This window comes from Talpa europaea (genome assembly GCF_964194135.1).
Source record: "Talpa europaea genome assembly, chromosome: 1".
Lineage (NCBI taxonomy): Eukaryota > Metazoa > Chordata > Mammalia > Eulipotyphla > Talpidae > Talpa > Talpa europaea.
This window is the reverse complement of record NC_140073.1, coordinates 95,208,828-95,229,602: the sequence shown is the minus strand read 5'-3', so window position 1 is coordinate 95,229,602 and position 20,775 is coordinate 95,208,828. Positions and strand designations below refer to the sequence as shown.

Here is a 20,775-nt window from a genome sequence, read left to right as displayed (position 1 = left end):
TTGCCGGCTATGGATACCTGGATTCGCGACCTGGCCCAACCCTTGTATGAGGCTACCCGGGAAAAAGTGACTTTTCAGTGGACTCCCCAGATGCAGCAGTCTTTTGAGTCCTTAAAGAGGGCTTTACTGTCTGCACCAGCCCTGGGTCTTCCGGACATTACAAAGCCTTTCCATTTGTTCGTAGACAAGGCAAAGGGCATAGCTAAAGGGGTGCTCACTCAGTCCTTGGGCCCCTGGAGGCGTCCTGTGGCTTATCTGTCTAAAAAGTTAGACCCGGTGGCGTCCGGCTGGCCACCGTGCTTACGCATGGTGGCAGCGGCTGCCCTCCTTTTCAAGGACTCCCAAAAACTGTCTCTGGGACAAGTTACTTCCATAACCACCCCCCATGCGGTGGAAGGAGTGCTCAGGCAGCCGCCAGAGAGGTGGATGAGTAATGCCCGAATTACGCATTACCAAAGCCTATTGCTCAACCCAGAGAGGGTCAATTTTTCTCCACCCACGGGGCTAAACCCCGCCTCCCTCCTACCTGCCCCTGACCTGGAGGCCCATCTAGACTGTGTTGATATCTTGGCCCAGGTCCAAGGGTTACGCCCTGATCTGCAAGATAACCCTCTGCCGGACGGACTGGTTTGGTTTACGGATGGGAGCAGTTTTATCCACGAGGGCCGAAGAGCGGCAGGGGCGGCAGTGGTGTCCATGCAGGAAGTCATATGGACTGAGCCTTTGTCATCCGGGACGTCCGCTCAAAAGGCTGAACTAATTGCCCTAACCAAAGCTCTCACCTTGGCTCGAGAAAAAAATTTAACTGTGTATACTGACAGCAGATATGCATTTGCCACGGCCCTCGTACACGGGGCCATATATCGAGAGCGCGGGCTCTTAACCTCCGACGGCAAAGGCATTAAAAACGCTCAAGAAATTATGGATCTCCTGGCAGCGCTGTGGCTACCATGTAAGCTGGCTATAGTACATCATCCAGGTCATCAAAAGGACTGACTCCTCGACTCCAACTCAAGGTAATAAGCGGGCGGATGAGGCAGCACGCCAAGCTGCCCTAATGCCGGTAGATGCCCTGACAGTAAAACTCCCAGACCCAGGGGACCCGCAGCTGCCGGAAGACCCAGAGTATAGTGCTATGGAGTTTGACTACATACAGTCTCTACCGGGTGCTTTTCCTTTGGGACACTGGTGGTACACCCAAGAAACTAAGGCCATCTTGCCAGCACACTTGGCCACGGATCTCATTCAGCGCTTGCACCGAGTCACGCATTTGGGAGAGAGAAAAATTCTAACTCTAATCAGGCAATGGAACCTCCATGTCCGGGACGCAACCTGTACCGTGCGACAAGTAGTGGCATCCTGCCAGTCGTGTGCCATGGTAAACGCCACCAAGACAACCGGTGAACCAGGAATGAGGCCGCGAGGAACGCGCCCGGGGGTCCATTGGGAAATAGACTTCACCGAGGTAAGACCAGGTAAATTTGGCTATCGATACCTGCTGGTCCTGGTGGACACGTTTTCCAGATGGCCGGAGGCGTTCCCGACAAGAGGTGAGTCAGCTCGAGTGGTAGCCAAAATCCTGTTGGAAAATATTTTTCCTAGATTTGGGTTTCCAGTGACCATTGGGTCAGACAATGGACCAGCCTTTGTCTCTCAGGTATCGAAATCTGTGGCTTCTGCCCTGGGAGCAGAGTGGAAGCTCCATTGTGCCTATCGGCCCCAGAGTTCAGGGCAGGTGGAGAAAATGAACAGAACTTTAAAAGAAACTTTAACTAAATTAACTTTAGAGTCTGGCGGGGACTGGGTGACTCTCCTTCCCTATGCCCTCTTCCGGGCTCGCAATTCCCCTTATCGTCTGGGTCTGTCTCCGTTCGAGATTATCTATGGAACCGCCCCCCCCAACCACACCGCACGGTGCGCAGTTAACTTGTGACTTGCCTTCTGATTGTGAACTTTTTCTTTCTGTATGGGCTGTACAGCAGGCTCACCAGGAGGTCTGGCCCCGCCTCAGAGCGCTCTATGAAGGGGGAGGACCTTCTCAGACAGCCCACAAATTTCAGCCTGGAGATCTTGTCCTTGTCCGCCGACACAAGACCGACGGTCGTGGCCTCCAGCCCCGGTGGAAGGGTCCCTACATCGTCCTCCTGACCACACCCACCGCACTCAAAGTGGACGGCATCGCGGCCTGGGTTCATCACTCACACGTCAAGACGGCACCAACTGACGACTCCCAGCTGCAGTGGCGAGCCCGGAAGCATCCCACCAATCCACTCAAGCTGACCCTTCAGGCGCTCCCGGCCCCAACCCATCACTCCCAGACCACTGCCCACGCCATGAAAAATGACACCAAACTGTAATGTTGGCTACCTACTGTCCTTCCTTTGTTTTCTCCTTGTCGGGGCTGACTGGGATCCCTGCCGACGGTGCATCACCGAAGGCATATTCAGTCATATTCAGAGCAAGTGCTATGTTAGTAAGCGTGCTTGCAGCCTTGAGGGAGTTCCTCTGTTTGTGGCGACCCTGATTAAGGGCACCACCCATGGATGTCCAGGTACAGTGGGGAGGGTGGTCTGTTGGAAGCGTTTAAATCGAATGCCGCCTAAAAATGAAAGTTGCAATCACTGTAAAGCGGGGGGGAGTTTTTCAGCCTATACCTTTGTTCATTCACAGTGCTATGAAAGGTCTACTGTTTATCAGTGCACAGAGTCCAATCGAACTTTCTGGACTGGTATATCCTTAGGAAATAATGCGGGATATGTATGCCCTGTCAAAGCAGGAAAACCCTTTTGTTGGACTCTGCAAACCCACTGGGGAATGACAGATGGTGGGGGTGTACAAGACCACGCACGAAAGCAGGAAGTTCAGAGGGTTTTTGAACAAGTTGCCCAAACACAGGATCGGTGGTTCAAGCCGATACACATCCCAGGCCTGGTGGGTTCCCTTAAATTGGAAAAGACAGTACAGGCCATGTTAGACTCAGCCCTACAATTTTTAAACAAGACCAACCCAACCCTGGCCAGCGATTGCTGGTTATGTCTAAGAGAAGGACCCCCCCGTTACACAGCGATCCCTGCTGTGTACAACTGGACTAATTGGACGAACCTAAAGGGCCCAACCCATACGTGTAACCAGACCTTGCCCATCAATAATGTCAAGCTCTCCCCAACAGTTGCTCAGATGCCATGCCTTAGTCACAATGGGACCTTAAGAGTGGGTCAAGTAAATAAGGTGCTCTGCAGTTCAGTAGTCAGTGCAGCTACGGCGCCCAGTTTTAATGGCTCTGCCTCTATGTGCCCGCCGGCACTGGGCACTGTTTTCTTCTGTGGCACCACAGCCTACCCCGTACTCCCTGCTGACTGGTCGGGCTTGTGCATTTTAACATATCTCATGCCCGATGTGGGAGTGGTCCCAGGCAACCAAAGCCTTCCCATACAGCTCATCCAGTCTGTGCCTGCCGGACATAAGCGGGCCATAATTGCCCCACTACTGCTTGGCCTGGGGGTGGCAGCCGGAGTGGGGACCGGAGTTGCTGGAATTGGGACCTCTGTTAACCTTTACCAAAAAATTTCAGCTCAGCTGGTGGGGGACATTGGGCGGCTAGCAGATACGACCTTAGAGTTACAGTCTCAGTTAGACTCTTTGGCCGCGGTGGTCCTGCAAAACCGCCGCGGGCTAGATCTTCTCACAGCAAAGGAAGGAGGCATCTGTCTCTACCTGCGGGAAGAATGTTGCTTCTATGCTAACAAGTCAGAAATAGTTAGAAATAAAATTAAGCAATTACAAGAGGAACTAGAACACCGGAGAAAAAAACTAGAAGACAACAATGCATTTCTTTGGGAAGGCTTAGGAGGATGGCTGCCCTATCTCTTGCCTCTTCTGGGCCCAGTCGTTACCCTCCTCTTAATTCTGTCTATCGGGCCCTGTGTCATTAATCGACTCGTGGCCTTTATTAAACAACGGGTAAACACGGTCCAGTTAATGGTGCTGCGCTCCCAATATGCCCCCTTACGCCAATATAACTCTCCCCAACAACCCCTAAAACAGGACCCCTCCCAATACATAGGAGTGGAGCCCTGACTGTTTCCCCTCATCACCCACTTTCAGCAGGAAGCAGTTACTGATCAGAACGACGCCCCTTTTCCCTGACTGCAGTTAGGGGCTCCATTCCCAAAAAGGGAGGAATGAGACATAGGGCGAGTTAGGGTGATTAAGCAAGTTTCAGGAACAGTACAAAAGAGGACCTCTAAGGAGTTTAGGAAGGCTTCAGGGATAAAAACAACTAAAGAAACATCTCTTGTTTAAGCAGAGTAATTCTCATTTGTGGCTGAGAACTTTTGCTGGACCTATAACCCTGTGAATGAACAACAAAATGACACATAATGTGGCTAAACTTAACCATAATTCTGAGACTGACTAACTGATGAAAGGCTTGGTAGCTGTGTTATTTTCTTAACTGACTAGCCGTTTTTTCAAAAAAAAAAAAAAAAGGGGGGGGGAATGTGGAACCAAGCTTAGCTGAGGTTTCGCCATTTTGTATATCCTCCATCTTCATATGTTAGTCCTTGTCCAGCCGCATTCCGGAGATAGTTTCAGCAGTCACAACCCTCACTCCACTTGGTGACGAAAAAGCAGACCACCCCAGCCGCCAATGAGGGCAGTCCTGTCCATAAATGGGACAGCATCTCTAACCATCCAATCAGTTTGAAACTGTAACCACGCGCGCCAAAATGCCTTTGTAGTAGCCAATGAATAATTGCCAGCTTCTTTCAAAGTTCCCGCCACTTGCGACCCTATAAGATATCCCAGCGTCCTCTGTTCGGGGCTCTCGACCTCTGCCGTTGCATCGGTGCGTGTCGAGGGCCCGGTCTCGAGCCCGTATTAAACTCCTTTGTGCCCTTGCATCGGTTGTCTGTGTCCTTGGGGGCTGCACTGGTCGACGTGGGCACAACAAGAGCTGGCCCCACGGCTGCAAGCTGGCAGAGAGCCAAAATGGTGGAACCCCTCCAAAGCCCACGTGTCTGGCTTTATACCAACCTGGCTGCTTAACCCCACCCTCAGGTCCTAGCCACCTTCCCTTTGGTGGTGATGGGATTTGGAGTTCCCAGTGTCTGGCTTTGGCCTGGGGTGGGGGTGGAGTCCACAAAGCCTGTATGGAATTAGCTTTAGGACATCCTTTCCCCCCCTAACACACCTTGACCATGCAGAAATTGTGCTAATACAGTCTTCTCTTTGGGAGGGGTTCATTCCCTTGTGGGATTGCTAACCTCTGTTTAATTATTTCTAGGGTGGGTGCCTAATGACTTTTTCTATATTTGATTTAACTTGATCATTGTGGAAGACATGGTGATTCTTTTACAATGACCCTCAATCTCCATATCCCCACCTGGTCTTCACCTCAATCTGCACCTCTGCATACTACTTTCCTTTATAGCATGTTTAATGGGCTATGTTAATCATTTCTACCCTTATCTCCAGCTACTGGCCTTGTGAAAGCCAGTTTTTGGTCTTGTGATGCCTCCTTCCCAAATTTTCTCCATCAACATGATCATAACTAACTTTTAAGGAAGAAAGGAAGAGCAATGCTACATAGATTTAGAAGATAAAAAGCTAGAAACATTTGGTGACTATTCACTAAAGCACTAAGACACTAGTGCCTCTGTTTTTTTCATGTACATATTTCCCTGAGGAGCACAAAACAATTAGAAACTAATGAGTCAATTGTTGGGACTACAGAATAAATTAAGATCAAATGTCTAATATGAAGCTGGAGAGGTTTTAGGCATAGTCAGTTATACACAAGGACAGATGCAGCTCTTTACCTTCTACAAGATTTATTTAAAGATGTCAAAAGGTGAGTGAATTGGGGAGAGGGCAAATCAATGGAGCTTCAGAGGAGCATGAATATTTATACTCTGAAAGTTAAAGGGTCTGCCTACCTTCTTAGCGCTTGCCTAACAGATAAAATCAGTTGTTGCCTGTCAACAAAATCAGTGGTTGTATCTTGCCCTAGAATTGTAAAGATACTCAACTAAGCAGGTTAGTCTGCTTTGAGATGGAAATAAATGCCCTCTAGCACTTTTGTTTTGAAGGAGAAAAAGAATGTCCTAGGACTTAAAATATCAAAAAGTTTTTTTAAAATATTTGATTTCTTTTTCTTAGTGAAGTTTGAAGATCATAAATTTAAGCACTAAAAGCTGATGATTTCTAAAGGCCTTAACTAAAGAAAAGACTTATAAATTAGGTTATATGTGAAATTTATAAAAGGGACTATGCTAATGCTTAAAATACTTCATAGTAAGATTTTAAGATTGACATAATTTATATATTGATATAATTTATATATCATAAAAATACATTAAGTGGATTAGATGTATTATTTAATATTATTATTAAAAATATATCTTTCAAAGGGAAAGTTAAGAGAGACATAACTTCCTCCTTTAGTTGGAAGACATAGAGCTTAGAAATTATGATTTTTTTCCCTTCACAAAGTAGTTTTAGAATAAATAACTATATTTTATTCCAATACAAATGTACTAAAATCAGTATAGGTACACTTCTCCTTCACAAAATCTGCAAATGAAAGGCACAGAAGACTTAGCACTAAAAAGATCTCCATTTTATTACCAGTTAGAGTCATATCGCATTAAATGAGTTCAAACTCTACCATAAATTTTAAAAGTTCATTCTTTCCTCGGAGTCATGGGGTTTGGGCATATTTCAAGAGCCCTGTCGTAAAGCTTTTTTGCCCTATGCTTTAAATCTAAAATGACAAATTAGAGATACATTATGCCAGTTCTTAAAAAATAAAGACCTACCCTTATTATTCCCAATATAGAAATTTCTTATAATCTCTCCTATCACAGAATATGCCTTAAAACACTCCCCCCTACCCCAAGAAAAAGACTTCCCCAGCTGCTAATCTTAGGTAAAAGTGAATCCTAAATCAAAGATGCAATTATTGCCAAAGTAACAGTATGTCAGTTAAAGAGCCACGTAGTTCTACTGAGTGTGACCATCTCTTTATGAGATGAGGTACCATCATCTCCCGCTATATTCTTGCACTCTGTCCCTTGTCTCCTTGTCTGTCATCCTTGTCTCTATAAGCATAATTCTCAAGAAAGCAGTGAGTGATAGTGGAAAATCAGAAGAAAGACCCTCTCTTTATTTGCAGAAACGCTTCAATAGCTCCACATTTCCCTCAAAATAAAAGTCCATGTCCTTTAAAATCATCTTCAATACTTTAAATGATTCTACCCTGTCTGGTCCTTCCACCTGGAATGCTCTTCTCTTAGACATGGGAGTAGAAATTCCCTTGTCAACTTAAATTCTTTTTCAAATGTCACTTCAATAAAATCAGCCCTGATCTTTGTAAAACTCACTCTCCCAATTTCCCTTATTACTCCACTTTTTATTTTTTTCTATAATATTTATCACCATTTAATTCCTTATATAATTTTCTTTTTTATTATGTGTATCATCCTCCCCTACCTTCAACTCTCTACTAGAACTTAAGCCTAATTAAGGCAGGTATCTTTGCCTGTTTGACCTCTAAATTGTTGATAGGGAGAAAGGTGAGAGAAGCAGATCTACCATAGGAATTTGCACACATGCACATAGCATAATCTGCATGCAAACGCTATGTGATTAATAATTAGTTTTCTTTGAACTAAAACCTGTGCTTTGAAGTGAGAGCTCCTCAGTGATGCCTGAGGAACACTGATGTACACTGATGACATCATTAAGGGTATATTGATGCCATCAGGAAAACAAGATGAGGATGTTTTCCCAGGCTCAGGAAAACAGGATGTACCTGGGTCAAGATAACTAAGGAGGCAACAACAAACTCTGGGGTCCAAACGTGAAGAAGACCAGGACACCAACCATGATGGTCTGTTCACTTATGATTAATCAGAACTGTTTTTGTTTAACTCACTAGAAAACAGCCAGTTTGAGATAAGATGTCACAATAGTTTTTGGTGGTAAATACCTTCCATCTCTCATATCTCTGGCTTCTGATAACAAAGTGTGCGTTATAGAGTCAATTTTTGTTTCTGCTATTTGGCTTCTGGCAACGACAGGCTGCCCCATCGCAGCACTTCCAGCTATGTCATCACAATTGTCCAAAACAGTGCTTGATACATAATAGGTATTCAAAAACATGTATCGACTGAACAAATGCCTACAGTATGGTAAATAGGCAGATTCAGGGAGTTATTGCTAGGGAGAAATAGTAATATAAAAGCATTAGAATCAGTATTAATAAATGAAGTTGAATGCTAATATTAATTACTGCTTTCTGATCTGAACTGTAGTTAACCAAAACCGATCCACAGAATGTGAAAAGTCTTCTGTAACTGAGTTTCTTATGATGTGGGGGGAAATATAATGCTTGCATGGATCTTTATCATGTCCAAAGTGTTTTAATAAATACTGTTATTTTTGACTTGTATAATAAACTTGTGAAGTACATAGAAATTATTATTCTATTTTATAGATTCATAAATTGATTCTCATTGAGTTTTAGAAATGAAGGTTAAAAAAGCCCAGGTATTTTGTGCAGCTCCCTTTTCAATATATCTTCTACTAATTGCTGCCATAGAAGTCCTATTTTTCTGAGTCAATACATAACCCTTTGACCATCACCAACGCAAGCAGTGTAGGATTTTTGCTCAGATCCATATTTCAGAGACTGCGAATAAACCTCCCAAGCTTTTATCATATAAAACTTCCTGATGTTAATTTTTTGGTTCATCTGATGGTATTGATGGAAGCTTAGAACAAAAAATATAGGAATAAATAGAATTAAAGTCTGATATTGAATCTTATTCATCTTTCTTAGAATTAACTGTTAAAACTCACTTAATTGATTTCTTATACCCTCTCCTCAAGATCAACCATTAACTGGTTCCAACTGCATTTCTGGATGCCCAACTAGGAAAGACAAGCACTTTTACTGTCTCTAAACTATTAATACTTGTCTCCTGGACTAGCCTGAGGCAGATATACATAAAGGTAGTTAACATAGTCATTGGAAGATCTATAGGCAAAGCCAGGAACTGAAGGTGGGGGTAGAAAAGGCTAGCTATCTTAACTCCAAAGGGGGAAATTCTACCAAAAACAAGGAAAAATTCCATTTAAGAACACTATAGAAAGATACCCCTTAGTTTCACAACATACAGACTTTACCCCAAGACTGCCCACCTGTATCTGCAGCTTCTTTCAAAAGGCAGCTTCTTGCCCTTTATGAGCTTCCCATTTGCACCTATACTGATGTTGCATTTTCCTTTTCTGTTTCCTTATCAAACTGGGCCTTTTGATTTACAATAAATCTTCATTCTAACTCTCCTATAGTGCTCCCATACAAAGTACTTCCTGTGATGAAGAAAGAACATCTAGGTGATCCCTCAGCACTCCTGAGCCCCATCAATGTCACAGAAAAAACTGTGTATAAAAGGGGTCACATGGAAATTGATAAATGATGTGATTGGTCCTGGCCTCTATGCCTCTTTGGAGGTGAACCCCCGGTTGGAGTCAGTGGATGTAAGCGCAGGCCAACAGCCCCCCTGTGTGAGCCTTTCTCTTTTATGAGTTTCTGGCTCAGGCAGCACATCCCCAGCTTCATCTCCCAGCTATACACGTGCACTTGTATGTAAATTCCCACCTGGGCACAGCAAGACAATCCAGAACAAACTGTCACTAATGAGGGCATTCATATTCAAAACTTACACATCCCAGTGTATAATTCAAATAGTGACACAGGACTATGGCTCTCAAATTGGTTGTGCTGCAAATAAACACTGTGAAAATTAGTTAACAGAAAAGACAAAATTTGAGTCAGTTTTATATGATTCTCAACCAGATTCTTATGCTATTAGCAACTCCAAGCATGCAGACATCTAGTAAAGCTGTTATTCCCAGAGCAAAGGCAAACTCTATCAACATGAGCCATGTTACTGAGGACCTAATTCTGCTGTTGTTCTAAGTTACACTTTTTTTCCAGCTTCATTAGGTATAATCATATAAAATTATAAGAAGTTTGCTAAGAGAGTAGAACATAAATAGTCTTCCTGACTCATTTTCTCATGGTCAAGATTTTCCATTGCAGTCCCTGAGGAAATGCCCAAAAAGGGCTACTTTACTCTTCCCAGGATTCCAGGCACCACCTTATTTAAGAGAACGCAAACAATACAGGTAGGGAAAGTATGATAGTATGAAGGCAGAGAAACACACCTTGCCACAATCACCCTTCCTAAGGTTTGAGTTGTATCAAGAAATATACCCTGAACTGGGAGTTTAGAGGCCAGAATCCTAGGCTTAATAAACACTGCTTTTTTACATTCCACGGAAAAAGAGCTTTGCTGCAAAGATAACATGAGAATAGCTACACACTAGATGATGGCATCAAACAGAATCACCAGACCCCTATATTGCAAGGATGGACATGCTGATCCTTGCTCATTCCACCTTCAACTCCCTTGTGACTCTAGATAAATACCCCAGCACTCTGCCACAGAGCAGGACAGGGCCTCCCTAGTGGTGCAAGGGATTAAGATGCAACCTGTGAAGCTATTCGCAGCCACTGCAGCACGAGTTCGATCCCCAGCCAGGGAGATACCCACATGGCGCAGCAGACTTCTCCTGTCTTGCCCACTGCTCTCCTCAGCAGTGTATATCAGTCAATCCACCTGTTCTGTTCCCCACTCTGTCTCTGGTGAATCCTCTCACCTTCCACACCTCTGGCCTATACCCCAGTTCTTGTATGGATAAATAAATCTTAAATAAAAAGTGCAGGACAATGGTATTCCAGATACTAGTCTACTGTTCTACTCAGTTCATTGACAAATTAAACTACTTTCCTTCTCCTCAAACTCTGTTTCCTTTTATTGGCCAAGGGAACTGAGACCAAACAGCATTATGGTATCAATAGGATAACACCTCCTCAGATGCATGCCACAACACCACACCCACCGCCAGGACACCCACAGTCCTCCATCATAGTCCTCCCTCCACCATAGTTCCTTGGGCCCACTCCACACTTTGCTCTCCATCCTCGCCCTCCAATAACCTTAATTCTGCAGAAAGATTTCTAGAGTTGGCTATTGAAATGGTTTGACCCTTTGTTTTACTTCTTTGTATTCTGCATAATAGTGAAACCACGTGATATTTGTCTTTCTCCTTCTGACTTACATTACCTACCATTATCCTATCCAGTTCCATTAATGCTGTAACAACAGCAAAAGTTCATCTTTATTTTTAAACACTGAGTTTTATTCCATTGTGTATATATACCACATCTTACTTCACTCAATTCTCCTATTTGGCTATTGTAAATAGTGCTGCAAAAAATATATTACTGAATCTATTCCTTCAAATTATGGGTTTTGTGTTCTTTCGGTAGATTCTAGGAGTAGAATTGTTGGATCATATGGTAGGTCTATTTTGAATATTTTGAGAAACCTCCACACAGTTTTTTATAAGGGCTGTACCAGTTTGTATTCTCACCAACAGTGTATAAAATTTCCTTTTTCACCACATTCTCACTAATATTGTTGTTTCTGGATTTTTTGATATGGGCCATTCTCAAGGTATAAGATGGTATCTCACTGTATTTTTTATTTGATTGTCACTCATCTGATTTGAGGATGAGGACCATTTTTTCTTGTACCTGTTGGCTACCTGTACAGAAGTATCAAGCTTTTTGACCCATTTTTTTCTTTTTTTTAAAGATTTATTTATTTATATATACAACAACTGGGGTACAGGCCAGAGGTTTGGTTGGTGAGAGGATTCACCAGAGACAGAGTGGGGAACAGAACAGGCAGACTGACTGAAATACACTGCTGAGGGGAGCAGCGGGTGAGACAGGTGAGGTCTGCTGTGCCATGTGGGTAGCTTCCCAGCCAGGGATCAAACTCATGCTGCAGTGGCTGCGGACAGCTTCATATGTTGCGTCTTAACCCCTTGTGCCACCAGGGAGACCCCATTGACCCATTTTTTCATTGGGTTATTTGTTTTCTTTTTTGTTGAACTGTAGGAGTTCTTTATAGATCTTGGCTATCAGCCCCTTGTCAGATGTATGATATACAAATACTTTCTTCTATTCAATAGGGTATTTTTTTGTTTTAAAGGTATATAGTTCACTGTGCAGAAGCTTTTCAGTGTGATATAGTTCTATTGACTTTTATTTACCTTTGTTTCTCTTATTGTTGGAAACAATTCCACAAAGTTATCACCACAAAGTCAATCTTGTGCACTGTTTTCCCTCTGGTTTCTTCAGTATATTTCAAAGATAGGTCTTCCATCCACGTCTTTACTCCATTTTGAGGTCTCAAGACCTCAACTTGCTATGTGTTATATTTTTTAACTCCCCATTTTGCTCTTTTAGATCTTCTCCCCAGGATTTCTGCACACTGCATTAGTATCAAGTTGGAAGCTACAGCTGAAGTCCAGGAGTGCATGCTGGGCAAGTGAGAACCATTCTTGATTCTCCACACTGACCACAAGCAACTAGGCTGCTCTTTGTGTGCAAACTATGCTCAGAGACAACTTGTGAAGCCCAGAGATTGTGTAGGGCATAGACAAGTGGTTCTCCCCACTGCTGAAACCAGTCACTGGCTGCCAGGATCCTCTTTGTTGAAGAGGCTATGCTTTCACTGAGAAGTATGAAATTCTGCCCCAGGCCAGTGCCACAGGAGAGCCCAGAGGACTCGGTGGAGGGAAGGGCAGGTAACCCTGGTGGTGAACTAGGACAGTTCCTGACTTAACTGTTTCTTTGACTTTTCTACCCTTTCCAATGGTTTCTGTCTCTCTTGCCTGCTGATACACTGGTTCTCAAGTACCCAACTCTGTCCCAGATATGGCAGGTGATTTAAATAGCATCTCACTTCCAAAAACACATCTCTTTGCATGCATGGATAAAGGGAATATCTGAAATTTAAAGCCTTGAAGGCAGACAAATTAAAGTTTTAGCTTCTATTTAAAAGCTGTGTTATGACTTTTTATTTATATAATGCATAAAAATAAACATCTTTTCTGCATCTTAAACAGCTCAAATATCTCAGAGGCAGCACATAAATTCAGAGGGTGGTTAATAATGCATAAATTTACCAATAATATTTGATGTCTACTCTTCTAACGGGAAAGAAAATACATTGATACCTTAAGCAGTGAAAATGAAACTCCATTACTACAATGTCAGCCAAATGAAATCAAAACAAAGTAGCTGACACAAAGGCAATAGTTAGGAACCCAGCTGCTACACAAGGGCCTATTTAAAGGAGAGTACCCAGGGCCTCCCTGGTGGCACAGTGGTTGATCGCTGGGCTGCGAAGCTGCCCACAGCCTCTGCAGCACCTGTTCGATCCCCGGCCGCCGGGTGAGGGTCCCACATGGTGCACAGACTTCTCCTGCCGCCTGCTGCTCCCCTCAGCAGTGTACTTCATCAGTCTGCCTGTTCTGCTCCCTGCTCTGACTCTGGTGAATTCTCTCACCCTCCTGTGCTTCTGACTGTACCCAGTGCTTGTATAAATAAATAAATAAATCTTTAAAAAAAAATAAAATAAAGGAGAGTACCCAATGGAAGCAAATGTTAAAAGCACAAGTATATTCTACTTATGTGAGTGTGTTTATGTGTATGTGTGTATAATATACCTGCTGCAAATTCCTACCCTGTCTTGACAAGTTGACCATCATGATATAACACATATTGTTCAAATCTGTTCACCAAAATAAGAGATTTAACAGAGTCACACATCATTCTGCCTTCTCATTGTATCAGAAAAAAAAGGGCTCCCTTTCATTTTTCAAATAAAAGCCTTCCTGTTTTAATCTCTAGACCACAGTGTCAGAAGCAAATGCTATGAGTTAATGATCAATACAATAATTTTTCTTTTTCCTCCTCCAAATCTGAATTTCTAAGACAACTGTTGTAATGGAATATTTTAGGAGTACAACAGTGTATTTTTTAATGCTCTATACCATATACCTTGTCTAGTTATTCGAACTTATTATTATTATTTTACCTAAAACACTCCAGGGTTGGATAGAGATACAGCTTCGAATATTCAGGAGATAGAGAAGTATGACATTGTTAGGAGACCAAGATCTAATTTATTTTCCCAGAAACCAGGCCACTTGAGGATACAAAGTGCTATGTCCAAGCAGAAGTGTCATTATATTAAGTAAATGTGGAGTGGGCATATTGAGCTGGTCACTGGGCCTTATTGACTTTAATGAATCTAACAGTTTCTAAGATGAAAGCGGAGGCTTGAGAAAATGGCTAAGGCATACACCTTAACTTCCTACTTCCCCTTGGGTTACTTTTACTGCTGGAGTGTTTGCACTTTTCTGCTCCTTCAAGACCATCAGAACACACATCCAACACAAAGCCACCTTTACCTAGTCCAGCTTTCACTAACATGTCATTTCTAAAGCTCACAAAGTTCAGAGAAGAATATTTGTATTTTATCAACTTATTTTTGCCTTTCATTCCTTTCTGTTGCTTTAATGTCCCCCCCATCTCCACACCCAGTCTTTATAAGTTCATCCTGACTAGCTGGGTGTGTGGTGACTCTGAAGATCATGCTTTTTACTAGACCTTGTACAACACTCAGCACATAAGAGGTACCCAACTATCAATTATTTAGTCACTATCTGATAGATTATTAAACATCACAGCAATGGATTTAAAACCCAGATATACTTCAAATTTAATGTTTTGAGGTAAGAATAATTACAGACATCCTTTTGGGTTGCAGTTCATCAAATTTCTTCAACATTTTGTGCGACTACTGGGGCAAAACTTTTCCCTTATATGCCTCTGAAGACCTCACTGCTCCCCCACCCCCATCCAAATCCAACAGAAAAGAAAAATGTATCACTGAAAGAGAATAGAACTGAAAATTATGAAATACTAGGCATTATTACTTTAACAAAAAATTATGCAAGGAATATATTTGTTATAGATTGAGCTCTAGAAAGTTTTTGATTGAAGATAAGGCAAAACAGTGCTGTGCACAGTTAACTGACTTCTTAGTTCAGAAATCCAGGAGATTAATTCTCCCTGACATGGAGCAAAAGAGAGAGAACAAGAGTGATCAAAAGAGTTAGGTATACTTCCTATGAAAGTATGAAACCAGTTTACAAGGCACTTGGTGTTCTGATGACCCCTGTCCACACTTGTTACAGAAAGTTGATGGATTTTCCTTGTTGCAGAAAGAAAAAAAAAAAAAATCTACCAGAGAATGTTGGGATTTGGGGAAGAGGAGTAGCACTTCTCTGAGTACACTAGAGAGAAATGTCTAATTAAAACTATATAAGGCAAACATCAATGCTTTTTATTTCCCTGAAAATTTCTGATTCCCTTTAATGCATTTTCCCCACTTACCCACAAAGAGACAAATTTAGAAATGAACTTCTCGATTAAAATTACCCTTAGTTAAGTCAACTGTTTACAATTTCTTCTGCTACTGTTTTTCTGTCACATCAATTCAGCAGAAAAGTCCCATGTATACTTGGTATTCAGATCTCTGAAAAATCTAGAACATGTGGAACATTAAATATTGAATTTAAAGCTTTGAAAAAATAAAATTAAAATCTTCTTATAAGGGAAATAGTCTAACACTTTGGCTAATTTCTTGGAGTAAAAATTGACAGAATTCAGAAATTTTTATCATGTACAGGAGTAACTATCTGCTTTCATATGACAGCATATACCACATTACTCCAGCTTTATCTTCCCATATCATGAGTAGACTTTAAACACTCTCGGTAATTTGATGTTGAAGGTTTTTTTTGTTTGTTTGTTTTTTGTTTTTTTAATGTGAGTGCAGTAAGTGCAGTGGGCAACAGGAATATTGGTAATTTAATGTTTTTATTTTGATAAATGTTGGCCTGTCTTTCTCTTAAATTCTTTATAGCCTGTGGTCAGAGCTTACTCATTTTTTAATCTATCTCACAACACTTGGAAAATCACCTTGTCTAAATCATATTCAATAATTACTTTTTGAATTAAAAATAGAGATTTGTATTTTTCTCCAATATATTTCAAAATCTAAAACAAAAATATATTCAAAGTAGAGTTATAAACTAGCAGCTTAGATTTTTTTGGAAGAGTTTCTTTGTAAACCAAGACATTTTCTTTATAAAAAGTTCCATATTTTTGTCTTGCTTAAAAAATTGGAAGATCTGACAATCCCAATCTTTCATTCAATATTAACTACCAGCAGAAGTGAGTGGTGTCTTCTTTGAAAAGTGACACTGTTTCCAATTTGCTGCAGTCCACAGCCCCATTGTCTTGCATTCAGCCTGCCTCACTCATTTATAATATCTGCTTAATTAAAAACCTCTGCTTTAGAGAATAGGCAATTTCTACACTGCTTGGAAAGAAGGTAGTTTTTAAAACGCAATCCTTTTTTAATATTTCTCAAAAAGAATCCATAAAGCCAAAGCTTTTCAGAGAAATAAAAAGTATTCAGATTTCATTAGGTGACGGTAATTAATCGCCTACCCGTTTGATGAAATAATCAGCTCCACCATAATGAACTAAGATTTTATAAACAGAGAATGACTACAGGGTATCAACACTATTTCCAGGGAGGAAAAAAAGGAATAAGAAAGTAAAAGAACTCATCAACTTTGAAATATGTTTTTCTATAAAAATGTACCTGGCAATTACAAATGAAAGAACAAGAAAAGGGCATGTGCTATCTAAATTCTTCCAAAATTAACTTTTTTAAAAAGTTTTCTAGGTGAGAACTTTAACTTCTGCCCTGATACTTTAATTTATTATTTTACATTCACTCATAACCACTCTTTTAAATCACCATACTATTTTAAATACTATTGCCTATCAAAGTACATTCTGTCTCTTTACTTAAGAAGCCTGATATCCTTTGGTCCTATAAAGAAAGCAGTCAATTTTACTTCCCTGCTCCTCATCAAGGGCTAATATCAGCTCTGAACTCAGTGCTCTGGTTATGCCCATCAATAGTAGAAGGCCTTTTAAATGCCAAATAGAGAACTTACTGGCCAATCAACCAGGCAACAAATTTATTTTTAAATTAAATTTATTCTATAATATCTCAAATTGTTATGACAATTTATATGAATCAATTAAAAACAGATCAATTAAGTAATGGTAAGGTGTTAATGTAGAGAACCAATGAACTGGTTTCCTATCAATATATACTATTCAGGTTATTTTAGAATTCCAGCTTAGCTCATGGCATAAATAATTCTCTAATTGATTCAAGCTTATGTTTCTGTAAAATTATCTTTGGTTATTTTTTAAAAAATACTCTGAAGACCAATGAAATAGAATTTTCCATTTAGAAAATGGATATTTAGAAATAAAAATATTTGAGATGCCTCTGCATACAACCCTCTTAAAGCTGGGTGTCCTTGAGTGTGTGTGAAAGTAATCATGACATATTTCTTCATAAGCTTAAGAGTTAGACTATCTAAATTGTTAACTTCAAGTTATGTGGACACCAAGAAAATGGTTTCCCTAGCAATGGTTCCTTTACTTGGAAGAAATTGGAATTCCCTTCTACTTTATTGTAATATGCACTGTACTTTTTCCCTGAGACCTCTCTATTTCTACAAGGTGACATTATTTTATTCAGGTTTGCTTCAGATTAAGGCATAGTATCTACTTTATGAATTTGCTACTGAAAGAACCTGGACATTTGAAACAGTTCCTTAAATATATTAAAATATGGATAATTACAAAAATTACTTCCAATACTAGTTCTTTGAAGATTTCTAGAACTGCAATATATATGTAATGATAGTGTTTAGTTCTTTCATTAGAAAAATATATTCTCATAAGATTATACGGGCAATTCTCCTTAAATTACCTAGAGTTTATACTTATTGCTCTCCTTTTGCAGTTTTTAACTGACTGACCATTGATTGATTTTTCTTCAATGTGTCATACTTACATTATGCATGATTTTCTCACATAATGAATAAAATTAAAATTTCATTTGGACTTGCATAAAAGTTTAAGTATATTTATTGTCTATCATTTCAGATCTGCTTCTCATTTATGCATTTATTACTCAGACCTCAGTGTTACTCATCAGTTATACACTCAGAAAAAACAAAGTTGAAGCAAGCAACTGAAGTAATAAAATGTACTCTGTACCTAAATAAAAATTTAGGGCCTGAAGAAGGTAGATAGGGCCTGAAGAAGGTAGATAATGCAGGGGAGGAGAGAACTAGGGAGGAAACCGATTATATCAAGAGATTATCTAGCTGACCAAAAAAGTTTATTAGCTATGTTGACAATCACTCCATGTTTAAAAGATCAATTTTGCTTATTGGCATTACTTGCGTCTACATACTTGCTGGATTATACTAAGTCTTTTTTTTTTTCCAGTAGGTTTGCGGCAATATTTTCTTGCATACTACAATCTCACTGGGATTGAAATAGAATAGAAATTTGTGTAACTTTTCTTTCTGCCAAGTTAAAAATGCCACAGAAAATAGTATAAATGCAGGGTAATTGGTTGGTTCAATATTTAATATCAGTTTCATGTGGGTGCTTATAAAATTTGAATGACTGTTCAATAAAATGTTAATTCCTAAAATTTACATCTTCCTCAACATGTTGACAAGGTTGACTGGACTCCTATGTGTTCTAGTTAATCTATTTTTTTTTCCTTTTTTTAAATACCTTGCTGCTACTTTCTGATCATGTGTTCATTCTTATCCATGCACTTCACAACTCCCTGCATTCTGGTTCCTCGGTGACTGCTGCTCTAAAACTTGCTTTCTCCAACACTTTAAATCATTTTTATAAGTTGACATCACTTTTCTGCAAAATTCTTCTCTGGATTTTGTGATGCTGCTCTACCCTGGCTTCCTTGCTATTTCTCTGACCAGTATTTGTTCTCCACCACCAGATCGTTTCCCTCTCTTAACAGAGGGAAATGTAGTAAATCTCCAAATTTGTCACCTACCTTCTCTATAGTCCAGCCCAGGTCATCTCATTGCTGCCCATCGATGGAAAGTTTACATGTACAGGGATAAAGCTTAGCCTTACATCTAGTGTCACTCTTCTTCCACATCAGTCCTCCCAGTTTTATATTGTGTACAAAGAAACCTAAATTCTATGGGCAAGATATCAATAATGAAATTCATTATCTCTATATCCTTCCTTATTACTTCCTCTTTCTTGTTAATGACATCATTTAAAAAATTGGTAGGTAAATATTAATGAAGTTCACCCGTATTTCTATTTCTCTTCTGGGCACATAAGAGGATGCCTATTTTCTTAAAATTAGGCATGGTTATGTGACATGGTGAGAAAAATATTTTGTTACTTAAGCCATTGAAATTTTGAGATTTTGAGAATCTTCACTGATGAAATGTAACTGAGTCCACTCTGATGTAGTATTTTTCAGATATGAAATCTGGAGTCAATGAATTACTCAGGAATAAGCTTCAGTGTTTATAGCATTAAAAATATTAAATGTAGATGATAAAAGGATACTTTTATCCTTCTATTACTATTTCAGGTGAAAGATGTCCAGAAGCAAGTACATATGAGCCATAGACCAGGCTCCACTATCAAGTGACTTGGCTCCTACCTTCCCTGATGGGCGGAAGCATCGTGTGTGGCACTTGGCCCTCCCCTTCATAACATGGGATGTTAGTGGTGCTGCAGCACATGCCAGCCACATTTCAGCATCTGGAAGGAATGAATAGGAGAATGAAGGACTTCTTAATGACAATTTTTAGAAGTGGCATTTATGCTACACTGGCTTGAATGTCATTGCATGGCCACACCCAACTAGGAAAGCAATAAACTATAATCTATTAGCTGAATGGCAATGTGTCCAGCTAAAATTCTGAGCAATCTTATTAAATGAGAGGGAGAATAAATATTGAAAGGTAACAAACAGTCTGCAGTCTCAGCCACAGTGAAGGTTGACTTTGTATATTTTATTCTCACATCATCAAAATGCTTTAATCTCACTTTCTAAATGTTTCTCAATTCTGATTCTTCTTTTTTGCCCCAATAATAGTGTAGAAATAATTTTCACTCAGACTATTACAATCATTTGATAATTTTTTCCCCTTCCCCTTTGCCTCCTTGTCTTTGAAAATGGAATTTCTTGATTTTCACGGCTTCACACAGCCACCAGGGATAGTGGTCTACAAAATCACTATTCTATATGATCCTTTATTACCTGTCTTCATTCTTTAATGATTCCCCATGAAATAGTTTAAAATCCTTAGCATGAAATAGTTTAAAATCCTTAGCATGAGATTCAAGACTTTCCATTATAAATTTGATGACAGCATACATTCATACCATCACTTCCCACTTTATGATGTACATTCACCTATGTTCCTTCTTTCTGGCTGTTCTTCCTGGGGGTACACAGAGTTCTGTTTCACCTCTACTTACTATTCTGCTAATTTTTCAAGTACTAAAATATTATTTTGGAAGATTTTCCTTATTTCTCAGTACATTCATATTTTTCTTTTTCTCTACCAGAATTTAATTTCTATTTCTTCTCAGAATTTATGGTTGCTTTCGTGTGTGTGTGTGTGTGTGTGTGTATTTTCTCCCTTGAGCCATAAGAACTTTGGCTATAAAGACTGCCTTTTTTAATTTTGTTCCTTTCAAAGTTTCATATACATAATGGACATTCGGGAAATGATTGCTGAATGAGATCCTGTGCCTCAGATATTATTATCCTGTGCAAAAATATTATGAGATGAATATAAGAAATGCTTCATTTAATTGTTTTTGTGGCA

The 20,775-nt window shown here is 40.2% G+C and overlaps 1 protein-coding gene across 1 annotated transcript; it reads left to right on the top strand.

The window, feature by feature from the left end:
- Positions 1–2,592: 2,592 nt before the first annotated feature.
- LOC311185666 (syncytin-1-like) lies at positions 2,593–4,077 on the top strand (the record flags this gene model as incomplete). Its single annotated transcript, XM_084256371.1, has 1 exon — positions 2,593–4,077. One exon carries the CDS (start codon positions 2,593–2,595, stop codon positions 4,075–4,077), a length of 1,485 nt encoding a protein of 494 aa, XP_084112497.1.
- Between the last annotated feature and the right edge of the window lie 16,698 nt (positions 4,078–20,775).